This window comes from Zosterops lateralis (genome assembly GCF_965231275.1).
Source record: "Zosterops lateralis genome assembly, chromosome: 13".
NCBI lineage: Eukaryota > Metazoa > Chordata > Aves > Passeriformes > Zosteropidae > Zosterops > Zosterops lateralis.
Window position 1 is genome coordinate 10,859,545 of NC_139773.1, and position 25,768 is coordinate 10,885,312.

Below are 25,768 nucleotides of genomic sequence, written 5' to 3' on the forward strand. Positions count from 1 at the left end.
TTTAAATTAATTACAATCTGAGTAATTTCTGTTAATACCATTATCCATCAGATAATTACAGCACACTTTTCCAATGCAATTTAGGTTCTACATGAACTTCACCTTTGGGCTAGAGCAATTTTTAATTTATCATTCTCAGATTTGAGATGTGCCTCAGCAGAGCCACCATGTGATGCCTTCTCGTCGTCGGTGCCATTCACACTTGAGGCTCGAGTGGAAGATGGTGTTTCACGTCCAGACTCCTGCAGCACAACACACAAACGAACACTGGGTGTCTCCTGCATCTCCTGCAAGACCACAACACCAATTTCTTTGTAATCTTGATCCCACACCACTTGGCTGAGACCTCGGCTCTCCTGGCAGAGCAGTGGTAACACACACATACCCTTTTCATCTTGGCTGCAAAGCTGGTCTGTTCAAAAAGAATGAAAAAATTACAATGATACACAAACAGAAGTTTAAAGTGTTCAAAACTTCTAAAAAGATTTTTTTCCCTGATAAGGCTCATGTTTTCTAAAAGTTGTTTGGCTTTTTTAAGATAATGAAACAATACAACACACAAAGTACAAACAAACAAACAACAAAAAGAATACTGCTCCTCCAAAGACATACTATTCACATACTGCTTGGTGCTGACCACCAACAGAGAACAAAGTGAACTACAAAGATCATGAGCAAAGTCTTTACAAAATGAATATCCAAAGTCAGTCACTCAGATGGATATTTGTGGGCCCCACAAATGGGGCTGGTTGCAAGACTAAAAACCATCCAGCAGCTTTTTCTCATCATCCATCTGAATTCCTCTCTGATCAAAATCTGCCCAACTTTCCTCCAAACACCAGCCCAGGCCAGGAACACCTGCTGAGCAGGGTTCACTTTCACCTAAAGCATTGCACACAAAAATACAGCCAACCACGGGGAGAGACTGGGACAACACTCAACTTCAGTCAGCAGGAGACCCAGCCCTGGCTGGGCACTGAGGCACTGGGGGTGCAAGATGTGCTGCCTAGGAGAGTGTATCTGCAGATACACAGCACAGCCTTCTGCCACCCCCTAAAACACTGCCCCTGCTCCCACAGCACAGCTGCCCCCAGCCACCTCTTGGCAAGGGAACACTGGACACAAAGTCAGCAAACCAAAGCCCACTGGAGTGGGTTGGACAGATGACAAAAAGAAGGACATCGATGAATCTCATTTACTGTCTGCTGAAGCACTGCACTGAATTACTTCCCGGTGACACAAACTATGTTTAACAGTCCAAATCAAAGGATGTATAGCTTTCCCCGTTATTAAAAAAGTTGTAACAGCTCAAGGACTGCTGAAAAAAATCAGATTTAAATGAAAGTAAAGGGCATGGAGGGATGAAAAATATTCCTCTGACAATGCTAATGTCCAGCAACTGACAATTACCTTCAGCAATCTTGATTTTATATACTTTAAAGCTGGCTGCCAGAAGCTGGCACAGTCCATTTGAAAATTTAATTTTAAATTATTTATCCTGTATGTGTACAGGTATTAAAGCTAAATTACAAACCTGTGAATGATTGCTTGAGGTCTCAATTTTCTCTTGAGATCTGTCTCTTGCAAGTTTGGCAGCTTCTTTTACTTCTTGGAACTTTTCTGCAAACTAGAAAAAGCATGAAAGACATGATTTATCATCTATTAAACCATCAGATTGCTATCTTCATATGGCATAGATGTCCAAAAGTGAACAACTAATTTTATTAATTTAGAATTTTTGGCAAGAAAAAGCATTTTAATTCCTTGGCAGGATGGTTCTTCCAAAAGAAATAGGGGTGTTTCTAAAAGAAGGACATCTCTGTAACTGGCCAACCACAGTGAAAGCCCATGGGGGGAAAGGACACAGTTGGTGTCTCCTGGTTTGATCTGGTTCTGCTTCCTTCCCCTTCTCTGTTTCACTTGGTGTTGACAGTGTGTTAAAGACAAAAGTACTAAAGACATATGTTTAGATAAAAAATTATCAATGTCTTCATCCCTAACAGCAAGTGAATTCAATTAAAGAATGCAAATTAGTTCATCTGCAGGGGGGAAGCAAGGGATTATCAAGATATAGGAAAAAGGAGAAGAAGGTAGATCTCAATGTATGATGGAGTCTTATGAAAACATTGCTTTTCTGCTCTAATTTTCTTATTACTTTCAAAAATAAAGGTAGAAGACTTCAGATAAAGGCTTGAATGTTTCCTGTAAGAGAGATATATCAAACTGGGGGAGGTGAGAGGAAGGAAAGATAAAGATGGAAGGTAACAATCACAACCTCTATGAGTTGCTGCCAAAGTCAGCCTGGCATTTTTGAAATACAAGTATTATCACAGCCAGTCAGAGCTGCAGGGCTTCAAACACTTTAAACAGTGTTTAAAATGTTAAAAGGAGGATTAAAAAGATGGGGAAAAAGGTATAATACATAATTCACTTTTAAAATTATAATGTCTCCAGTATAAGAATAGGTAACTTTATCTTTCAGCTAAAACTGCTTGGTCTTTCTTGCCTGTATTTTGAGAAACTTGAAATGCTAGAAAGGCAAGACATTTTAAAAGTAAAAATATAAACAGATGCATTATTGCACAGTTTATGACAAAAGGATTGCCATTATATCCTTGGATAATTCAGAACACTTATGAAAAAACTAAACAAAAGCATGAGAAAACCATCCAATTTTACAGCTAAGAATAGAAAGAAACATTATTCACTTAGTAATCTTGCCTTCTAACTTTATATTTACAGCAGGTATTTAGCATGCTCTCTCAGTACAATGCTGAGACTGACTAAACAAATCTCCATTTGGTCTAAAAGAAATGTGGATTTACACGTGGAGACACGTGTGTTTTGTGTAACACACACAAATGGCAATTTCCAACAACACCACACACACACCTGGTGGTTAAACCCCACAAGGAGCCCATTCTAAGAGCTGAGTGACACTCTGGGTGCAGGAGGATGGAGCTCTGGGCTCCAGCTGTTCCCCTGCCACAGCTGACATTGCACATGCAAAGCCTGTGCCCTGGGATGGCAGCAGTTGCCATCTGATGGCATTGCAGTCACCCCACGCACAAGTGACTTGATTACCTCTCCAGCACTCCACAGATCGTTAAGAACAACCACATCACATTTGTGCCTTTAGTGATTTAACTCTGACTTTACACAAAGCGTCTCTCCCGCTTTGTGGCAGAGCAGCTATAACCAGCTGATTATTCCTAAAACATTATATCAGTAGTAAGTTCTACATTTGTGTTTCTTGTGGATGGTATAAGGCTGTTTTGAGTCTGTCTTTTATAATAAATCTTTCTCTTCTACAATAAATCTCTTCATCTTATGTATGAAAAATTTATGAGGGTTCTTCATGGACGATACAAAATATGAACAGACAAAAAGAATTGGAAGTGATCTATCAAATTTTATTTTGCAGCTATCTTCGTAAAGCACACAGGAGACTGCTATGAAAAATTATGTGAGCTGGGGAAAAAAAAGGACATTTTTCCACATTTCCATTTAAAAAAATTGCATATGATTGAGCAACGCTAATCTTCAGTACTAACCCAATAATGACCTCATTGCATAAATGATTTCAGTCATGTCTCTAGTTCTCCAACACATGTATTAGACACATTTGCATTTAGAAAGGGATTGCTGTTCTGAGAGGGGCAGTGCCAGCCCCAGCTCTGCAGCCCTGCAACACCCATTGCACAGGAGCAGAGCAGGAGGTTCTGCAGCCACCCAGAGCCCAAGGCTGTCTGAGAGTGTGGCACAGCCACAGGGCCAAATCACTGGGAGAAATCAGAGCTGATTTCTCTCTAGTAACCACCTGCTTCTGTCTCAAACACAAATAATTGACAAATAATTGGTACCACAAAATCATGCCCCACCTCCAAGGTCTAAGTTGACTTTGAGCCACCAAACCATTACAACAAAAGGGAGTGCTTAATGAATGTCCAATTCCTAATGAAAAAGTGCATTCAGTAAATGAAAGCTTTGTAAATGTGGTCTCAAGGGGCAATGAAAATCTAAATACCCAAAACCAACTACAAGAATTCATAATGTTTCTTCTCCTTAGCTCCATGCTTGTCCTGTGGCAAAATTCCCAAAATTAGCAAAAAAAAAAAACCAAACCAAAACCCCAAAAAATTGGAGTAGGAGAGATGCCAACTGAATACCACCCCAACAGTCCATCATGGATTATAGGACAAGCCTTCCCACGCCCCAGGAAGCTGTGTGACTAAGCTGCAATATGGAGAAGATTTGCTGCTACCAACACTTGTGAAGCCTTTTGGTCAGGCAGCTGCAGCCATGAGAACTGCTTGATTAGGAGTCTTGGCCAGTGAAATTTAATGGGGACTCGAGGATGCTACTGTGCATTGCACAAATTATTTAAAGGCTGTTCAAATCCACAGTCTGTTTGTCACCAGGAGAAATATATATATATTCAAATAGGCCTCCTTAGCATTTGATACATTAAAAAGCATGATTTTGTACGCATAAATTTTAAGCTCCTGGTCTGGCATTATATTTTATGTCTCCTACTGACAAATTGTGCCAGTATCGGATGAAACAGCTGCTCCCACCCAAAGCAGCCTCATAAATATTTCATCTCCCTCTCGGTTTGCAAGAGGCTGGGTGATGTGACAGCCCCGGGGGAGCACCGCTGTGCCCTGACCCACAACACACATGAGCTTTTCCCGTGCTTCTCCCGGGATGGGCTCTCAGCACGGGGCAGATGGGCTCCCAACAAGACTATTTACCCCAGAAAGTGCCCAGTAATTTGCTCTATCCCAGTTCTGATACCAGCTGGGCCGGTGGCTGTGCTGTGTGCTGGGGCAGACTGCCCCGAGCTTGCTGCCCTGCAATGCAGTGACTGGCACACACGGCACACATAATGTGCAAGAGTGCAGAGAAATAAAGTCCAGGGCTTCCCAGGGGCCAGAGGCAGCTGCTTTATGATGTGCAAAGTCTGCCTTTACTGGGTTTCTCACCCGTATAAATCTTTGTCCCTATGCCCTTGACTACCTGCAGCTCCTCATATATAGCACGGCTGCCTCAAAGCACCCTGAACGACAGCAGAAATCCTCCTTTAACCACTTGGTGTGCAGAATTCAGCACTACCTGTGCAGCAGCAGCAGCCCTGCCTTTTCACACCCACACACACTGTCTGTTTTCCTGTGATTCCTGCCTCAGTCTGGCTGAAGCAAGGTTTGAACAATGCCTTGAGACCTTTCTGAGGCACAGGGTGGGAAGGGGGGAAAGGAGGGGTCAGTGAGTCCTGAAAAAGGGGAAAAAGGACTCTGAGCAGGACAACAACTTTAAGCCCCAGGATTCTCCCAATCAATGTGAATGGTAATTAGGTTACTGGGTCACGGAATGCAGTTTTCATTAATGGCTCATGTTTAATTTGAACTGCTTTTCCCTATAGGTACGGATTAATGCTTTAAGTATCTCAAGAGAAGCAAAGCATTAGAATGAGGCAATATCTTTTATTAGGCCAAGCAATGTACTTAAAAATGCAGGCATTTTTAGTCATGCTAACCTCTTCTCCTGCCTCATTATTTTCCGTTGCTTTCAACAGACATTTTTCAGCTTTATTTATTTATATTTATTTTAAGCCAGGGCTATTGATCTCTGGTTTAGGGGAGTTTTAGTGTGCCCTTCCAATTCCTGACTAAGCACTTCAATTATTTCCTGTAAAATAGGCAAGCTTTAATTTATATCTTTTATAAGAGTATAATGATATTAATATAAAATGAAACTTGATTTTACTATTCCCAATACACTTATACAGCTGTAATCTCACTCTCAACTCTGATCTTTCTTACTAATGGCTCAATAATTAAACTGAGAAGCATAGGCAGTAATGGAGTATCTTTGTCCCATTCTTTTGCATGGTGGTAATAAACCAGGTTTTCTTATATTTATTTCTTATATATATATTTCTTATATTTTTCAGCTGTAGGTAACCGTCAGAGTACGGGGTTTTTTTCTTTTTTAAAAGATCATCTCAAGCTATTTTCAAAAGTGCTCCCCTTAAGCTCCCTCTCAATATTCTGACCAGAAAAGGTCTTTCTGCTGACTTGGAAAGCCCTTCATGCAAGTAGAAGGTTGGATTTTGGGCAGTGGGCTCTTCAGCAGATCATGCAGTGCAAACAAATGAGCAAAATTACCTGGAAAGAAACACAGCTGGTGCTGGTGCCCCTGTGCCCACACAACATGTTATTCACACTGGCTCTAGACCGGCCATGTGAACACTGACAAGCTGATACCAGCAAGGCATTTCTTCTGACAACGTTTGATAAGGTCTGCAGAACATGCTAAAATTTCTCTGATTAGGGTGCAAGGTACTTCCTGTCTTAATATAGTGAACCCGGTGCCTTATTATATTATTTATCTCTCTTCCTCACAGGACTCAGCACCACCTGCTCCACGGGGCACACTGTGCATGTTTAGCCCCAGCTTCACACTGAGGCACCGTGGGGTCTCGTGTCACATTGGAGAGGTGTAACTTCAGTAATCCAGGATTAAAAATTACTATCCAGAGCTGCTAATTCTCCCATTCAGTGTTCACAGGTTGCATTATATCATATTTATCTGTTACTGAAAACAAATTATTCCCCTAGGTCCATTTTAATCTTCCCCTACTCCCACACATTTTATTAGCTACTATGAATACCTCTTTGCCCCAGGAGTTTAGGCATAGGTGAATATGCATCGGTGAAATGAGCAGTCCTGTACACCTGAGTTAAGTATCATAAAACAAACCATCTTCAGTGACTCATTTTTAAACAAGCTTTGCACATCATGGCTTTATCACCCCTGAAGAACAGATTAATGCCATGGCATTTCTATGGGCATTCCAAGTCCAAAAATAATTTAACACATGAAAAGTAAAATTACTTTTGCCTTTAAGAAAGACTTGCAAAAATGCAGTTCTCTAGAAATTGCAAAAACTGATTAAGACAGATTACTAAAATAAGCTCCTTTAACAACTCGCTCGATAGGGAAGTCCTTCTAGTGCAGTGCTCTGCCTTTGCTACTTTAGACACCACAAGAAACACCTTCTCCTGATCCTTTTCTTATTAAAGCACAGGAGAGAGCAGCAACACGAGAGGCTGTGGCATGCCCAAGGACACCCTGCTGAGGTCACTTGTGAAGCCCAGTGCCAAGCAGCCAATGCTTCAGGAGTCAAGTATGTGTTAGATAAGTAGGGCTTTTTACACATGAACAAACAATCATCTCAGCTGCTTGACAAGCCCTTGTTAAGACCACTACTCCAGTGACAGAGGAGTATTTTCAGGTGCTGGTTATTGAGAACAAGAGGCTGCTCTAGCCTTTACAAGCCTGCTAATGTACCCAGTCTCTAGCCCAGGGAAGTGTTTCATTAACACCAAACCCAGGACGAGGGGTTTGGTGCTAATGCAGAGGCAGTTTTGCCAGGGGCTGCTCATGCCCTGCCACCACAGCACTCACTGCAACCCACAGGCAGTGGGTAACCCCAGAGAGGAGCCAGTGGCAGTGCTGAGGAGCACCTGCAGAAACACACAGGTTGGAGGTGTGCATGGACACACAAGGCAGCCTTGGCAGCAGTGCAGGGAGCCCTGTTACCTTGGTCAGCTGCTGCTCAGAGGGGAAGCCCAGCCCGAACACGGTGTTGGCTCTGCTGTCTGCCCACTGCCCAAACTTCTGCGACGTCTTCGTGAAGGTCATGTTGGGGGTGATGGTGCTGTTTATGATCACCTGGCCACAGACACAGCAAAAAAGAGAATTAAAACGTGCAAGTCACATCGGAAATGCATATCCTAGCAACGGTATCATCCAAAGCAATTAGCAGGCTAAATTGGGAAATTGCTGTGTTCAGAATTTTTTTTTTTTTCCCCCAAAACAAAACAGTTTTTTTCTTGTCTTAATTCTAGCAAGAGTTCTGATGCTTTGTCTTCTTTTTCATAGTACCATCACAGCCCTGCAGTTAAATGTGGCTGCAGGAACATCACTGAACTCAAAGCAGGGTCAGGAGCCACCAAACTACCCCAGCAGAAATGCAGATGCAAAATCCTATTTTTTCTGCATTAAGAAGCCATACAGCCACTGCCCCAACAGGCTTGAGACCTCCAAGCAGGGCATCCACCAGTGACACCTGAACTCAGACCTGAAGACCAGAGAGGTATTTCTGCAGTTTTCCATTTATCCTCAGGCCTCCATAAGTAGGATGACACAGACATATTAGAAGTTTAAAACAAAACCAGACAATAAAAAAACAAGACAAGGAGAAGCTGATTGCTTAACAGTGAGTTTAATTTGGGAGGGTGGTGAAGCGCATCACCAGCAATGCATAAGCAGTATCACATTTGGGCCTTGGAACAAATATCTTGCCTCTTTACACATGTTAACTAATATCTCCTTCATCACCAGCAACCCTGAAAGCAACAGTGGTTCTTGTAATTAAAGAAATAGCCAAAAACAGGAAGGCTGGTGGATGAAGTCTCTGAGGAACTTAGTGGAACAAATATGAAATGTAATCTTGCTAAAAGGAATGAGGTACATGTCAGTTCATTATCAAAAATCTTAATTTTATTTTCAAGATACATCATTATATGAGTCTAGCGACTTCTTCCTCTGGAAATTAATTCATGTACAATGTTCTTTCTGCTAGCAGAATAAGAGCTTTCTTTAGTAATGCGTACCATCATTTCCAAAATGCAAATTATGCAGTAATTAAGCCCAATCTGTGGGACAGTTTAATTAACATGATCAGGAAGTATCCTGGCAACATCATTTACTGTGTATTCCAAGCAGTTTTTTCCTAAGCTATCATTTACATTTAGCAAAAAGTATGAATTAAATTTACCAGACAAAGATCCTTACTTGCTCCATCCTTCTTGACCACCATGTTAAAACTTTATTTTGCTTTCTTAAAAATTACTCAACTTATTTCCCTCTTTTTGCATCATCACTTTCAAATAAATCTACGATTTTCTGCCATTCCCCACCACTGGAATTTTCAGAAGGATCAAGACAGAGGAGAGCCAGGTGAGTGGTACCCCTGAAACTGTCCTTTGCATGTGAATAAACAGGGCAAGAAAGGGGGAGAGGTGACCCTGCAACCAGCACAGGTCAACACACTGTGCAGACAACACAGAAGTCCTGTCTGCTTCATCCCTGGAGGGTTCAAGGCCAGGCTGGATGGGGCTCTGAGCAAACTGGTCTGGTGGAATGTCCCTGCCATGGCTTGGAACTGGGTGATCCTTGAGGTGCCTTCAAACCCAAACCACTCTGTGATTCTGTGATCAGTTTTCAGGGTCAACACATCTTCTTGAGTGGCTGGTGCACCAGCAGAGGTATGAGCAAAGCTGCTCAGATGTGTTCTCCTCCAGCTAAGTCGTGCCATAGGAACAGCCAATAACATCTAAGTGTCATTTCAGTAATGTAAATTAAAAGAAAATCAGAGATTTTATGTAGGGGTTTGACAATGTGAAGGGACTGTGATAATACAAGGATTGCATGGCACAGAGAGTCATAAGAACAGGAGGAAAAGTTACCACCAACCCCAAAAAGCAGAATGCTTTCCAGAAACTTTAAAGATTCCGTTAAAAAAAAAAAACCTTACATCAGACAGATGAACCACTAACAAACGTCTAGCTTCTCAAGTTATAGAATTTATTTTAAAACCTATAACATTCCCAGAAATTTCAAGTCATGGAAAGTATTATTTCAGTCCTGCTGTGCCTATCAACTTGGACATCTGGGGAAAAAAAAATAATAAAATGCCCAGTTTGATTGAAAGGCAAAAGCTTCACCCATGGATAGCTGACCCTGAGAAGAATAAAATTTCTCCATTCCTCCTACAATAATCATTGAGAAAATACAAACATATAAAAACCACACTAAAGTTATCTTGTACAACACAGCTCAGTATTATGAGAAGTGATAAAAGGAATAATGAGGACTGCAGACTGTAAACCAAAGAACACCTTATTGAGCAATGAAATGCACCACATTAGCTGAGCACCTCAGAAGTTAATTTTTTTCCATGGCCAGCAGAGAATCCAAGGAAAGGTTGTGAGCACCCACCTCCAAGACACTGACAGTTCATCTGTTCAATTTATAATAAGCTCTATTAGTGCAAGTGCCGGGAATCTGTCTCTGCCTTTCTCCTTAAATCCTGCTCTGTCAGTCAGGCAAGTCAGAAATGCTGCATTCCTACAGAGAAGTGAAAACCTCAGTAGAAGCTTAGGGGATTAAATCAGAGCTCATGTTTCTGTGAGTTCAGAGGAGATGGATGCTGTGGGTACATTGACCTGCTCTTCCTGCCCATCCTCACCCCACCTGCCTGTACATTCACTTCCCCACAGATCTGGCCACCATTTCAGAGCAGTGACACTCCACTGGCAAGGGATCAATCACACTGGTTGTGTTCAGGAGAAAGAAAGGGTGCTGTGATTTCAAAGAACAATGAACACTGAGGCTTGCAGGTGTTCCTGCCAGGTAACCCAGCTTATCCCCACTCCCAGGCTGCCTCACCCTCAGCTATGTGAGACCAGGAGGAGAGGGCTCCCCACCACTCCTCCATCCTCTGGGCAGATGGTCCCAGCTGGGGCAGGAGGCAAGGGGAAGCATTTGTGACCACCACAACGAGAAAGGTCAAATAAATTTGGATTTTTTTTTTTTTTTTTTTTTTTTTTTTTTTTTTTTTTTTTTTTTAGCATAAGCCAGACTTTTCAAATTTCAAAAGGAGGAGAGAAGGAAAAGGGCACTATTTTGCTGCAGGCATGATGAGCCCCAAAGCTCTTTGCCATCCCTACCCGCAATCCAGCATGATAATTCTATAAGAAAAGGCCACTCATCAATTCAAATGAGCCCTTATGAAATACTTTGCATATGGTCCTCATTTGTATAATACACACAGTGAAATTCCAGCTGCATCATAAAACAGAATAAACTTGTGGACTTTCATCCAGGGTAATGGATTCAGAAGACAAACTACTCTCTAATCAAATGTAATCAATCCCTGAAGTGGTTAAAGAGTTCTCCCTAAAGACAACGGCAAAGGGAAGCATAATATAATAAGCACCTTACAGAAAAATAAACCCATTTATCATACTCAGTTGTCTACATGTGGTTAAAAAAAAAATGTCTTTGCTCTCACCTACATGCAAATGTATCAGATGCCAAACATTCCTGATACACCTGCATGAGCCAAGCAAAATCTCCTACTAATTTCATTTCCTTTGGGAGAAAATCAGACCTGGGAGATCTAAATTTTTATCTGAAGATGACACAGAAGTATTCACAGCACAAGGTAGCGCTACCTCACCCAGAAATGACTCCAGACATTTAGGAATGTACATTCATCACATAAAAGTGAATGCAAATAAGCTGGTGTAGAGCAGAGCATTCATGGGCTGAAACACACCCATCCTGCTGCCTTCCCACGGAGAGAAAGTGCCAAATAAATCAAGAAGGAAGAGGTCACAAGACCTGAGTGCGTAGAAGGAGAAAAACGTATTGGCAGCTCCTGCTGCTCATGATGTATGAGCAGAGCCCACAAATGCAGCTGCTGCTTTTTTTAGGGGGACACCTCTGTAGTAATGCAATCCCTACACCTCTAGCAGGTGCTTCCAAATAGGGAAAGGGTCTCACTTTACCTTTTGACATGTTAAGAAATTATCTGGAAAATTCTGTGGATTTTTCTTTGCAATTGGCTCGGAGCCAGCCCAGAAGTGTAGATTGGACCCTGGAAATGTTACTCAAAGACTGTTGTTTTCCTCATTGGGCCAAGGGCCACAAAGCCCACCTGAGCTGTCAGGTACAAAAGAGAGAGAACAAAGGAACTCCACGCTTTTCGCTTCTCACATTTAGAGGTGCTGTAGCAGCAAGGAGTTTGTCCCTGTGCTGTGCTCGGCTTTGTTATTTTGCATTTTGTATTATTTTCCATCTTTACTAAAACCCTTTTGATTTTTCAAGGCACCCATGACCAGCCATCCTGCTCATGATTATTATTAACCACGTCTCTGCAGGCTGCCCTCAGGTGTGTGGGTTAAACCCATACACCTCCAGTGGGTAAAGGGCTCCACTCCCACACACCCCTTACCACAACAGGGCACTGCAGGGGAAAAGCCAACTGGAAATGGCCTTTCTCAGGCTGCTGCCCCATTAACACAAGGGGAAGAGGCGTGTGGGCAGCTGGGGAGTGAGGCTGGAGCACACATGGGGTTTGCCAGCTTGGATCCCAGTGCCCAGCCTGACCCCATCAGCCTGGCTTTGCCAGGTTCACAGCAGGGAAAAGCAGAGAGGAGAGCCAGCTCAGCTCCAAGGGGAGGAGAGCAGTGATGGCAGAGGGCATTTGGCAGAGCCACTGCAGGATGAACACACCGGCAGGAATCTGCCAGGACATGCACCCAAGGGGTGATGAGCCGTGTCAGCCAGCCCTGCCATCAGCTTCTCTACCCAGGAAAAGACTGAAATAACAGCTATGAAATTGCTAATAAATGTATTGGCCAATATATTGTCAAACTGTGTTAAATTAAATCAGAAAAGGATACCTCATTCTGGGACAAGAGTGCCAGATTAGGAATTATTCTGGAATTTCCCCTTTAAATTCACATTACCTGTTACTCTGAAATAACCACACCTCCAGAAAAGCCCCAAGGCTACAAGCCATAGGATCTACTCCTTAAAACTATACAAAAATCTCCCCATTTCATTTTCACACCTCTGAATATGTGCTTCCAGTTTGCAGCCCTTGTGAAATTTAATTTCCTCAACCCACCAGGCTGCTAATCTTCAGTAAAGATGTGTCCCAGTCTAAAAACAGAATTGCAGAAGGAAAGAAGCTGCTAATCCTCTGGCCATAGCTATCACAGGCTCAGCAGGTTCTTCCAGCTCATCAAGTCGACATGAATCAGAAGGGCTTGGAACACAGGATGTGAAGATGAGGAGCCAGAGGTGGATTTACAGAGAAATTCTTCCTTTATCCCAAATATTCAGCAACACTTTGGTGGAATTATCCCACCTACATTTCCACGATCTGTATTATCCTTTGAACTCTCTACCACCCTTCCTACCTCTGCTTCCAGACAGGATGTAACATATTTTCACCAGTATGTCACTGGTGATAAACTGCTCATCTCACTTCTAGTCCTAGAAAGCCACTGCTCACACACACACATTGTTAATCAATACAGTGGTAATAAAGGGGAAAAAGAGAGTCCTCTTGCTGAGACCACCAAGCTGGGTAAAGCCAGGGAAGCACAAAGACACAAAACCAGCAATGGCACTTGTTCCAGCTTTGCTTTATCTGCTGCACCTGATGTCTACATGGCACTTCTCCTGGGGCAGGCTGAGGGTGTGGAATAACCAGATTGGGAGCACTCTAAGTGTACATTAAGAAGAGGACTGAGTTTATCCCTCCTGCTCCACTCCCCTCACTGGTGCACGATGGGGAACCAGCACAGGGTGGGCACAGCTGGCAGGAGCCACCACCAGGCTCTCACTCTGGTCACCTTCATTCATCCCTTCAGTGCAGTGAGCCTGGCCTGCTGCTGCTTTTCAAGAATTTCTGCTCTACACAGTCAACCAGGACAGCAGCTATTTTCACCCATCACTGGACTCCAAAATCTTCCTCAGCCACACCAGGTATTCCTGGGGGAGGTGGGAGTGCAAGAGGAACTGCAGAATTCCAGCAAAGAGGGAGACACCAGGACATCTTGCAAGACACACAGGACTTGCCTGCCATTTACCTCCCATTCCTGAGCTCCCTCTGCAGAGAGGAGACTCCTTGTATGGGTAAAACCTCTCATGTACTGCTGATGCTTGTTTTATGGGGAAAAAGGCCATTTCCACAGTTGCACATAGTGCTTTTTTTCTCTTAAATTGCCCTGCCTCCCCAGGATAATTCCATGAATGATGAGGTTCATTTTTAACCCCAAAAGCCAACAAACAAAAAAAACCCAACATACAATTCTTGTCCTCCTTCATAAAAAGAGATGTAAAAATAGCCTCCCCCCCAATAAAAAGACTAATAACTGTTTTTCCTCTGATAAAACACCTCTGTTGTAAGGCCCTCACTAAGAACCTGTCTCAATGCAACAAAAGTGGGTCCATAATTGTGTGAATTCTATTAAGTAAATCTCCTGCTACACCTACTCCATTGCTCTCTTTTTCTTCCCAAGGTAATTAACATCTCTGCAGAGTTGGCTTCCCACTCCTCCACCCAGTCTAAATCTCTAAAATCTCCTATTTTTGCTTTGACATCTGACTAGAATTTTTTTCCTTTTAGGCACAGCACACACATCCACCCACCCACACGATTCAAAGCACCAGCAGCTGTTTCATGAAGAAAATCTACAGCAAGGGTTTTCAAACCCTCTAGAACAAATTGTTATCCAGGAATTTCATGCAACAATTTATAAAATATATAAATCAAGGTGCTTGTGTATTATTTTCATATGAGAAATAAGATTCCTAACTTATCACAGAAAGGGAGAAGGATACAGTGGAGACTGGGTTTTTTTTTCCTGGTGACTAATATTGGGGTGAGGGAGAAGGCTGCTTTGACTACAATTATGAAAATTCACAAAACTTTCCATAGACACATCATATTTACGTTTTGGAAGATTTAATAAAAGCATCTTTGTGTGCTGTATAACCACATCCCTACATTAATTATTTAAGCACTGATAATTTTTTGCATTCTTCAAGCTTATGACAACAGCCTCACTGAAGCCTGAAGGTCCCTTTTGAAAGGCAGGAATGGCACAACTCCTCTACTTTAACAACCTACACACCCTGGGAGTGGTCAGCAATAGGATTGCTTAGTTCCTCTCCAAAATCTGGAAAAACTGTCTCTTGGCCATGATGGACAGGGACATTATTTTTAGGGGGTAACAGGATGTCCAGGTTTCTTTACAATGACATCCCATGGTTTCAGGAACCTCTCTGGTACGTTCAGGTCCCCCACAGGTCTGGTGATCAGATAAACCACTCTGAGTGGGCCAGTTACTGAAACACTTGTTTTGGCAGAGCTTTTCTGAGTAATTTTACAGAGGGGTTTTAAAAAGGAAAAAACTTCCCAAAGTTTCCCTACTTGGTGATAAGTGGTGCAGCAAGAAATGCTTGGCATGGGTTTGTATCTTTTCTTTTTAGTGAGTAACAAATTTCATTTCTAGAAAGATCTTTGCAATCTCCTGGATTCAGCTGTGTGTGGTCTTTCCAGATCCAGTAACACACACATACAAGCAGAAAAATGAGCCAGATAGGAACAAACAGTGAACAGATGTGCTTCTGCTCTTCTGTCAAGGATACAGCTGTTGACAGCTCTCTGCTACGTTTTCTCCTAAGCTTACTAACCAGCTTCTGAAGGATTTACTTCCAGAAATAATCCAGGAAATGAACAGAGAATTTTTCACATTTCAAAGTTAATAACTTGGAAAGAGATTAATATAGAAACATTTAAGTGGTATGAGTTCTACAGCTCTAGACTTCAATTTTTTTCTAAACAAGAACACAACCTGAGGAGATGATCATGATTTCTGGTTGATTCAATCTCAAGTGACCCACCAAATTTCCTGGCATTTACTTTGCTCCCTTTCTCAGCTTTTCACAAGCTCTCTTTTTCACATGAGTTCTAGGTCTTTTTTTGTGCAAACATTTTTAACTTTTTCTTCTATTCTTGGCTCATCTCCACCAGTATTACTAGTTCTGAAATTCCTACTGGAGCTAAGCCCTAACCATTTTTTCTCATCCTCTGAATACTCAGAGACCTGTTCACACAAGTGCACCCAATATAACCAGCTCTACCCATCTAAACCTGTCTTAGCAACTGTTGGACAACTTTCCTGCAGACACAACTCCAGGCAATGTACTATCCTCCCAGTTATTAAATCCTGCACCTCCCCTCAGCCTGAACTTCTGAATACTTGATATCACCTTAAACAAATAAAGGATGATGTAAGTGAGTAGTCTGTCTCATCCTTGGCTGACAGCTCTGCTTCTCCCTTCTGCCATATTTCTCCCTCACCAAATTCCAAAGAAAATGTTCTCAAGTTATTTGAATCTTTAGAGAGAAACCAAAACTTTAATCAAGCCAAGTACACCCCTAGCACAGACACCACATATATTTTTGGATCCTCAGAGACTGTTGTTTCCTTAATTTCATTCGCTCCTAATTCAAAGATATCTTTGAGAGGAATACAAAGTTGTGGTCTACGGAGCAGAGGGATCCAGCACACACCTCAGTGTGCTCACCCCAGATACTGATCCTCATGTTAAAATGTCTATTTCCTTTCCTTTTCCTACTCCAACTTCCCCCAACCCAAACATTCCCATTTGTCCTCGACACTCCACAGGACCCCTTTGGAGCCTGGGGCACACCCCACACCTTGGAGGTGTCTGACCCAGCAGCCCATGCAGACCCTCCTGCCTTCACCCTGCCTGCAGGGCTGCTGCTGCCCCAGCACTGCCCCAGAGAAGCAACCCCTGCCTGGGAGGCATCAGCATCACCCACTGAGGGCAATTTCGCCTTAAATTGAGAGTTCTCTCTGAATCATCCCAACTGATGCTAAAAAATCTGGAAGGTGCATCACCACAACTCAAACACCTTTAAAATAAATCAGAAAATAGCTATTAAAAATATTAATTATTTACTGCAAGTTGTTTCAATGTCTGAGTGAAAGACAGGTTCCAGCCCAGGTTAGGCTGCTGGGCTTTGCCCAGGCCAGGACAGATATTCTGCTCTCAATCTGATCATCGTACAAAATGAAGAAGAAATTCTCTACAAAAGCAGCAGCTGCATCTCAGAGAGCAGTTTGATCCAGTTTCATTGGTTACAGAGCAACATGACCAAAAGTCATCACAAAAAGCAGCTTGAGATTATTCAAGCGTCTTTTACAAAGTGTTTTGTTTAGCACTACTGATATTAGAACATGTCTCCAGCAGATGAGCATCATTCTCCAGCAAGGCCTGGGAAATCTGAACCAGGAAAAGTACAGAATACACCTGGTGAGACTGATGAAATGACACCAAATTACTTCAAAGGCTTTAATATGGATTAACAGTATATATACACTGATCCTATTGCAGTTGTGCTGTCTCAATAGTATTTATCTATTATATTCTTATATATTCTGTTATCTATTTGGAGTGGACCTGTGCAGAGCCAAGAGTTGAAATTGAGGAGCCTTGTGGGTCCTTTCTAACACAGGGTATTTTATGATTCTGTGATTACATAATGTATGTAGGAAATCATAAACCCACAACTAATGTTTTTACTTAATAGTTATCTCAGTAGCACAAAAGCAATGAGATGTTTATTGCAATATCCTCACAAACTATGCATACTGGAAGGCAGGGCTATGCACTAAAATTGTATTTTATAACATAGTTTGTATTCCAAAAGATTTAGTATCATTTTTATATAGGGCATTAATTAGTTCCATCTGTTAACTCTAGTATCATCTACAGTGCTAAAAGTCACATTGAAATTAGCACCAATAGTTCATGAAATAACACACTATGATAACGAGGGGATGAAGGCCAACAAATATGCTTAAATTTCTGTATTACAGTACTCAGTATTGGAAATCTTTTAGGACATATGAAATAATGGACCAGAAGGCACAAATACTGGATGAGTGAATTCAGACCTTCAGAGGTCAAAACCTGGCCTCCTGTGCCCTGGTTTGCCCTAATGCAGTGTCACCCTTAAGCTGGATGTGTCTCCTGGGCATGGTGTCACACGCTGCCTTTTGAGGAAAGGTCACCAGGGTGTCACATGCTGCCTGCAGATGAAAGGTCCTTTCCATGTGGGTTCTCAGTGTCAGACATTTCAGTAATACTGAGCTCATACTCCCCCCCCCCATCCATGTTTTATGGCTGGCATACTTTCTGGGACCACCAGAAAAGATTTCCCATCCAGCCTGGAAGAAACTGGAGGACAAAAATGCATTGCAGAGGAAGTTTTAGGAAAAAAAGAAATCTCTGTCTCAGTAACCCATTGGTGAAATAAAAGCTTTGAAAAGATGGAATAAAAAAATATTTCCTTCTATTTTAATCAGATTTTACTAGCAGGGACTCTCTGTAAATCATGGTCCTGCCAGTGCTGCAGTCAGCAAAATAATTTTCAGGGTGAGGAGTGGGACCTCTTGGCATTTGAGAGGCAAAGGGCAGCTGGCTGGGACCCCAGCAGCACACTGCTCCCCCAGGGTGCAGCACACAGCACTCCTGACAAGCAAGGGCCATAAATAAAACTAGGGCAGGCAAAACTAGAAATCAAAGAATCTCCCTCCCTTTGACAAAACACACAAATAGCCTCACCCACACCTTTCAAAATCATAGCATTCCAGGATTTATCTATAGACATTAAAAGAAAAGCCAACACACCACTTTGTAAGGTCACTTTTCATTTACTTTTTACGTCTTTTTATCTTTGGCTACCCAAGGCTGTAAAACAGCCTCTGTAGTTCCACTACGAAACTATTAAACCTGAAAAATAAGGTAGTTAAAAAATGTAGGTATTTAAGAAAAGGTAGGCATTTAAAAAAATAAAACACCCTACATCACTGCAGCTAATTCATCAGGCAAACACACACTGACACTCTGAATGCCAAGTGAGAAGCCAATATTTTGATTGTTGCTGCCACACATTATCACAAGTCATACCCATGAGGTCCCAGAGGCAGAGTTAAATGCTGCCACACCAACGCAGACCCCTGGTGAGGTACACACTGCCAGAAGCCTTTTATAACTCACTGCCAAAAATTTTGTAATATATAAATTACTTGGTAGTTTTTTTCCTGTGAAAGAGTTGCTACTGGTTTAATGGATGAATTTACGTCAATGGAAGGAAAAAAAAAGAATGAAAATATCTAGCCAGATGAAGGAATTTCATCTGTGCTACCATACCCTGTAATTGTTTCCTTTGAAAGAAAAGATTCTGAAGTCTAAGAGTCACCTTTTGGCAAAATACTCTAGGATATTTTTAACAACTATGCCTTAAAATAATTCCTTTTCCATGGGCAAAGAAAAAGATCTGTTTTGAGCCTCTGAACACATCACTGGAAGAACTCAATTTCCTCTTTGTGTGCTGAGGACACCTGCCTCCAGTCTTGACAACAAGAAAAGCGTGGTCATAAAGAGGTGGGCAGCTATTAAATTAGGTAGCAATTAGTTCCCTGGTACAGGAACGAAGAAAGCCAGGAATATATCAACTATTAGCAGATTTACACGTCAGCCCTCCTTACCTCCCTAAATATCTGCTGCCACAGGCTGCTGGGGCTGTATCCCTGCCAGCTTCATTGTCCTCTGTAAATCACACTGTCCCCTGCAAAGATGCCACTTGATCAAACAGCTTCATCACACCATATAATGTACTGTATTCACTTTGGTGAACACTGTGTGAATACTGATTGGCAAAATTTGGCCCATATTCTTATTCTTACTAATTGCCATTTACTTCAGAAACAGACCCACTGATTTTGCTTTCCCAGCACAGCAATTTTTCTGGTTCTCTCTTCAATACTTTCACACACTTATGCCCAACTTAGCTGCTGATCTCCAATATTCGAGGTAATCATCAGGTAATAAACTCTTAAATGAGCTGGTAACTGGGAATGAGCGTCAGCTGACTGGTTTTTTCCTCTGAAACACAGTCTTTATTTCTGTGCCATGTATTTTCCACAATTACTTTTGCAATGTAGTCATCTTTTAAAGCCTGGTTTTAATTTTTTCCTAGTCATCTGTTTAAGCATCTCTCAGAGACAACTGGGGACTGGCATCTGTGATGACTCTTGCTGCGTCACTTCTCTTTGCTGCTGCCAACTCAGTATGTCTCACTATGCACTTTATCGCTGGCTATTAATTTTTAAGCTAGCTTTATGTTCCTTATTAACAGCTCATTTCTCAAAAGAGAAAAATGGTGTTGCAATCATAAGTTTTATAGAAATACAATGTGAACATCTGAAAAGAGGGCAGAGGCTTGTTTTTGAGGGATTATATTTCCATCTCAAAAATTTCTTTCCCTCTGCTCTATACTTTTTGGTTAACACATAATTTCAGTTCATGAAACATAAATAAACCCACCAACCAGGGTACTACCATGCATTATTCCTGAGGATGACACAGGCCATTGGTCTGCATTGTTTTCATACTGCCAAACTTCCTTTTTGCCTCCAAAAGGCAGGCCAATGTAGGTCACTTTTAATGAGGAGCCCTGTGTGTGGCTTTCCCCACGCACTGCACAGCAATTGGACACTTACAAGTTCACATTCTCCCTACATCATCACCGTATTTTGTCTTTTTTCAACTTTCACATGGTAAAGTCTCTCGCCTGCCTCCTTAGCTCTGAATCAGTGTGTGCCCTTGCATTTTACTGTAGCATTTCCCCCAGCATTCATTATGCTGCAGTTAGCCTCTGGCTAGAAACTTCTTAAAACATGATGAAATTACTTGCTTGACAACATACAAGTCGATTGTAATGTAATTAAAGGATATACTAATCTATTCCCTTGTTTGATCATGGTATCTTGGTTAAGATCATCCAGCACATTCTCATATGGTGCCTGTGAAATCTTTTGCTATAAATTGTAAGCTCCTGTCCACAGCACCTGTTTTTCTGTGAAAGATACAAGAATTAGAAGAGCTGTTGTCTTTAGCTTCGCAAACATGAGGAATGAAAGTGGTACAAGCTGTTTGGAATCTAGGCTCTCCTCTCTGCAGTGCTTCCTTCCCCAGGTATTTTAATAGGTTTGTTATTGGGATGGGAGAATTTGAAAGAAACCTGGCACCTGCAGGCATGTGCTCTCTCCTGGCTGGCCTGCATGTTGGACTCCTGAATACTCCTCTGCAAGGGAAGAGTTAAGCTCCTCAGACTTCACTGTGCTTCCTATCTTTACCCTATTCTCTTTCTATTCCATTTTTCTCACCACCTCCATGTGCAGCATCCAGACTCTCCTATCCTTCCCCAAAGGCTGGGGCAAAGTCAGTTGCTGAGTTACCAATATTTACACCTTTAAACACATTGGCTCAGCAGTTCTCTTAATCTTAAGCCCATTGCTAAATCCTTCTGCTCCCCTCTGCCCTGCACCCCGGGTGTGTGGGGACAAGGAGGAGACAGGGACAGGCTGTGCCTGCTGGGAAAAGAGAGGATGGGACTGAAGGGCAGGGCACTGCAGAGGGTCTGGACCTCTGAGGAAAGCAGCAGCTGCCTGAGGAAGCCTCTCCTGCAGGATCAGAGCCCATCAGGTCAGTGCTGCATCAGGAGGAAAGGACTCATCGAGGTGACACTGCACAGCCTGCCCTGTGCTCTGCCACAGCAGTGCTCACAGGGTGCAGCAGCTCCAAGCTCCTCCACAATTCAACACTGCCCAGGGTGGCATGTTGAATGCTACAAGTAAAAGCAAGCTTATGCAACCAGGTGATGACCAATATATAAGTACCCTGTATTCTTGATCACTTCAAAATATATTTATCATTACTATGTAATGCCAACATAAGGTAAAAAAAAAGAACCCTGTATTCTTGATCACTTCAAAATATATTTATCATTACTATGTAATGCCAACATAAGGTAAAAAAAAGAACCCCAAAATAACCCAACATCTTCATACAAGTTGGATTTAACTGAAATTTCTCTGCAAGCCAATGTGAATCATACATGTTTGTCTAAAATAAACTGTTAGTACAGCCTCTTTGCTGAGCAGACAAGGATGGAGAGCTGTAAGAGACACACATCCTTCATCACCGCCTTCCTTCTAGGGCCATTTACTTGAGCTTCAGCTTTTTTGCCCTTAAAGCAGACATAATTTATGCCCAAAGTGATGCTGTCACATTAATCCATCTGGTATTTGCCAACACACGGAAGACTTTATTCTAATGAGATGTACAGAAAGCAGGACACCATCATCTGAAGCTGTCTATATTCCTCCTTACAGTTCTACCCAGTTTCATTTTTGCCTGGAAAAGTAGGTCAAAACACTAAACAGTAGTTGTTTGAAGGGAAAAATGCAACTTTTAACTTCTTTTGGCATAAACACCGGGGATTTTTTCCCAATTAACAATCTTAGAATGGACAGGCAGGGTCACAGGGCTTTTCAGAGGTGAGCATGAAGGTAGCATCTATTCTTGACCTGTTCCTTAATCAGCAAAGATTCAATACAAGAGGAATAATTTATGTGGCCAGCAATTGATTCTTGCTTGGGAAGCCCCAGGGGAGAATTCTAATCATGGCAAGCTCACCTTCCTCGGGGACATGTTAAAACAGGGGACAGGGGGGAACATTCCTTCTGAGTGTCTTTTGAGCAGGTGACAAAGCAAAGCTTGGGTGCCCAGCTTGTTCCATGCACACACTTTCCAGTTGTGGGCAGGACCTCTGGCTGTGGCCATACGCTGCCCCTGCAGCTTCCTCAGCCACATACAGTAATTACTTTGTTTTCATTAATTGGTCTTAATGCATGCATGCACACCCACAAATCAAGCGAGCCACTGCTGTGAGTGCAGCAGTTTTGGCTTGGAAGTTGCACTTGCCAGGGTTTGTAAAGCCACCAGCCCACCAGCAGCAACCTCAGCACAAACATCCAGGGGTGCAAGCAAACCCAGGGGCTCAGCTTCCCCCAGCAGGTCACAGGGACTGTGTGTGCCAGCTGCAAACTGCAGCATTCCTGGGAATGAGCACACCAGCACAAACAGCATCGTGATGGGGAGATATTAATGCTGTGCTGGTGTCAATGAAACATTACCATCAATTAAGCAGGCAGTATGGCTGATTTATAAGCCAATATATAACCAAATATAGCACAGGAGATGTTTGGAAAAACAAGTATGTGGAATAGGCATAACAAATAGAAAAGCTTTATTAAGGGATGATTTCTGTGATCTCTATCTCCCAGAACAGTGATATTTTAACATCCTTATCCAAACAGGAATACAGATAAACAGGCTGTAAACTCATCTTGTTACCCTGTGGTTTGTGCTCTGATAGAAAAGACCAATGGCTTTTGCACATGAGCAAAATGTGCTCATTTATACCTCTGGCTGGGGTCTGCTAGAGGAAAGTGGTCACTCATCAAGTGACTTTGGAGGGACTAATCAGAGGGTTAAATGTAGTTTGTAATAAACAATTGTCTGAGCAACCTATTCAAACCTACTGATTTGGATTCTTACAACAAATACTTGAGCACACTCTCTGGTAATGCAAAACAAATTAACAAAAAAGGCTGGGGGAAGAGCCTTCATGCTTAACTTGTCACCTAAGGCTGATGAACTTCACTAGGAAAGCTGAAGAAAATTAAGTAGTAAACTGTAAATAGTTCAGCCAAGCAAAAGTGAAAATGCAGCTGGCATTTACATTAAAAGCTATAGTCTGCATGTATCTGTCTCCTTGTTCCTTTTAGAAAGAACATTTTTATCACCAAAAGGGCCTTATCTACCCTAATATGGGTGGCTGGTTTAGATACTGTGCTACTGACTCAATTTAGACACCTAAAGTTCTTGGCTCACTTATCATGAAGTCAAATTCACCAGAGATAAAATCAACTGAGCTGGGCAAAATCACTTTTAGGGTGCCCTGTGTTTTCCCAATTCTTGCTACAAGCCGCCGTAACAGATTATATTAAAAAATGGAGTATTTAAAACACATTTACTGCAGCCCCTCTGTGCTCAGCCAGGGCTGGCAGTCCCACACCTCTCCACACAGAAGCACTGCAGGCTCCTACCTTGGCTCCATCCACACTGATAATCCGATAGCTGTTTCTCGTGCTGTCATAGAAGTAGGAAACAGTAACAGCCTGCTTGCTTGCAGGAACCCAGTTCTTCTTCGTGCTGGGGTCAATTTGGAAGACATGGGCTCTGGTGGTGAAGATGGGCTGTTCTCTGGAATAGGGAGGGACAGGAGAAATGGATGCATGAGTCTGCAGAAGGTGAAATGTCCCAGCAGCCCAGCCTTGACCAGGCACATTGAAAGCACAAGGCAGAGAGCACCTGGCAACCCCCAAATGAAAAGACAGAGCAATAACAGTGCAGAGCCACACTCCAGCCCTGAGTACCTTCCCTTGGCATCACCAAGTGACATTCAGCACCCTAAAGTTACATAGCCCAAGTAACAACTGGCTTTTTTCTCCCCATGTTAAACTACCTCTGTAACCATCTATTCCTCAAAATATTTATTTCCTGGAAAGGACATTCACGTGCATTCTTTCTTTCTTTCATTCCCCATCCACATATTTTGCCAAAAGCAACAAAGTCCCACAGCTGGATTTCCTCCTGCTGACATTCCTGTGAACTGCAACCCACAGCCAGAGCTCCTCTGTGGGTGCACCAAGGACTCCAGTGACATACAGGCATGGAATAATTACTGAAATACAAATCTCTCTCCTCAGAATCCCACTGTTCTGTGGATCTGCATGAAAATTTCATTAGATGCAAACCAGTCAATCACTCTGGGAAGTGAGGAGGGGAAAGGAACAGAACCAAACTCCAGTGTTTATACAGATATTGCCTTTTCAGCTCTCAGTGGGTGACACAGCACCCCTGACATTCCATTCCTGAACACCAGCCTTCCTTGGATGCTTTTTCTCCTCAAGAAAACTGTCCACACAATGGAAGGGTTTGGTTTTACCTTCAATGTGTGACCGAGCAAATCACACAGAGAAGCAGAGAAGATACAGGACCAAAAGAACAAAATGCGATACACACAAAGTCATCTAGGTTACAGATCAGAATTAAGCTGTCTTAAATACCATAAAACTAAATTCACCGCCAACTGCACCTTTAATCCAAGTTTACAAGTGAACTGCAAAGCAAACTCCACTGAGTTGTTATATGCATTTTCATGCTTTTGGTTTTTAAAAGCGACACTATTTAATGTTTTACTTTCAGTGTACCACTCAATATATCCTTGTCCCATGCGAAATATTACATCTTGAATAGGTAATTGACAGGATTATTACAGGATCCAAAACCAATGGTACTACAATAGATCTACCACCCAGAAATATAAATTAAAATTGAGGGGGGTAAACTTGCAAATATCAAACAGATGAAGTGATTTAAGAGTACAATTAGCTCAGGAAAGATGGAGTGAACTTGCAAACCCCCAAAAGGTCTCAGGAGGGAGAAAATGAAAGAGTGGTTTTCTCCTTGCAAGACCTACATTTCTACATTTTTCCAGGGGCTTGCAGGTTTCTGGACAGACAGCTGTGCTGAACCATGTAAAATACTTATTCAAAATAAATTGAAATGACAATGGGACTGTCATATTACAGCTGTCAAAGAGCAGCATTTGCTTCACTTCCCCCTTATCAGTAACTTGCTGAACCCAGCTCTCATTTCACAGGCCAGTATTGATGCCATCCTCAGCTGGGTGGAAAGAAGGGGTAGGTTTCCTTAGCATTTTAAATACTTTCATTATCCATTACACAGGATTAGCATTGCAACACCTACAGAGGTCATAGAGTCTGTCTGCAATAACAAATTCAGGGAGGGGAAGTTTCACCCAAAGTGTTTACTCTTTTAAGAAATGTACATTCCCTGAGCAAAAAGTAATTTTGAAATATTTTTGCCTTTTACATAGTTCTATATTTTCAATTGACTCCACTAAAAACAGGGTAAATATGACCTAAATATTGCAGTCTAAATGTTAGGAATTTTCCTCCATGCAAACTTATTCCACGAACAACTTTAATTCTGTTACATTATCTTAACTACACCAGAAAACACTGTTAAAACTATGCCTGGCTGCTCTGCAGCAGGGCCAGGAAGCACATAAAGTAAATCTGGAGAT

At 42.2% G+C, this 25,768-nt stretch overlaps 2 protein-coding genes across 5 annotated transcripts in view; one reads left to right on the forward strand and one right to left on the reverse strand.

The window, feature by feature from the left end:
• Nucleotides 1-25,768, forward strand: part of RAMAC (RNA guanine-7 methyltransferase activating subunit) — a gene marked incomplete at its 5' end in the record, with an annotated part of 125,048 nt that overhangs the window by 57,350 nt on the left and 41,930 nt on the right. The gene's annotated exons all lie outside the window — the stretch shown is intronic.
• HOMER2 (homer scaffold protein 2) overlaps nucleotides 1-25,768 on the reverse strand; it is a gene marked incomplete at its 5' end in the record, with an annotated part of 55,498 nt that overhangs the window by 9,090 nt on the left and 20,640 nt on the right. Inside the window, 5 exons of one of the 4 annotated variants that reach the window (XM_083870961.1) lie at nucleotides 103-242; nucleotides 386-412; nucleotides 1,535-1,627; nucleotides 7,606-7,737; nucleotides 23,703-23,859. In XM_083870961.1, the coding sequence (XP_083727087.1) occupies nucleotides 103-242; nucleotides 386-412; nucleotides 1,535-1,627; nucleotides 7,606-7,737; nucleotides 23,703-23,859 (549 nt within the window). Of the gene's footprint in view, nucleotides 1-102; nucleotides 288-385; nucleotides 413-1,534; nucleotides 1,628-7,605; nucleotides 7,738-23,702; nucleotides 23,860-25,768 lie in introns of all 4 variants that reach the window. The other 3 variants (XM_083870959.1, XM_083870958.1, XM_083870960.1) reach the window with 3 other exon arrangements.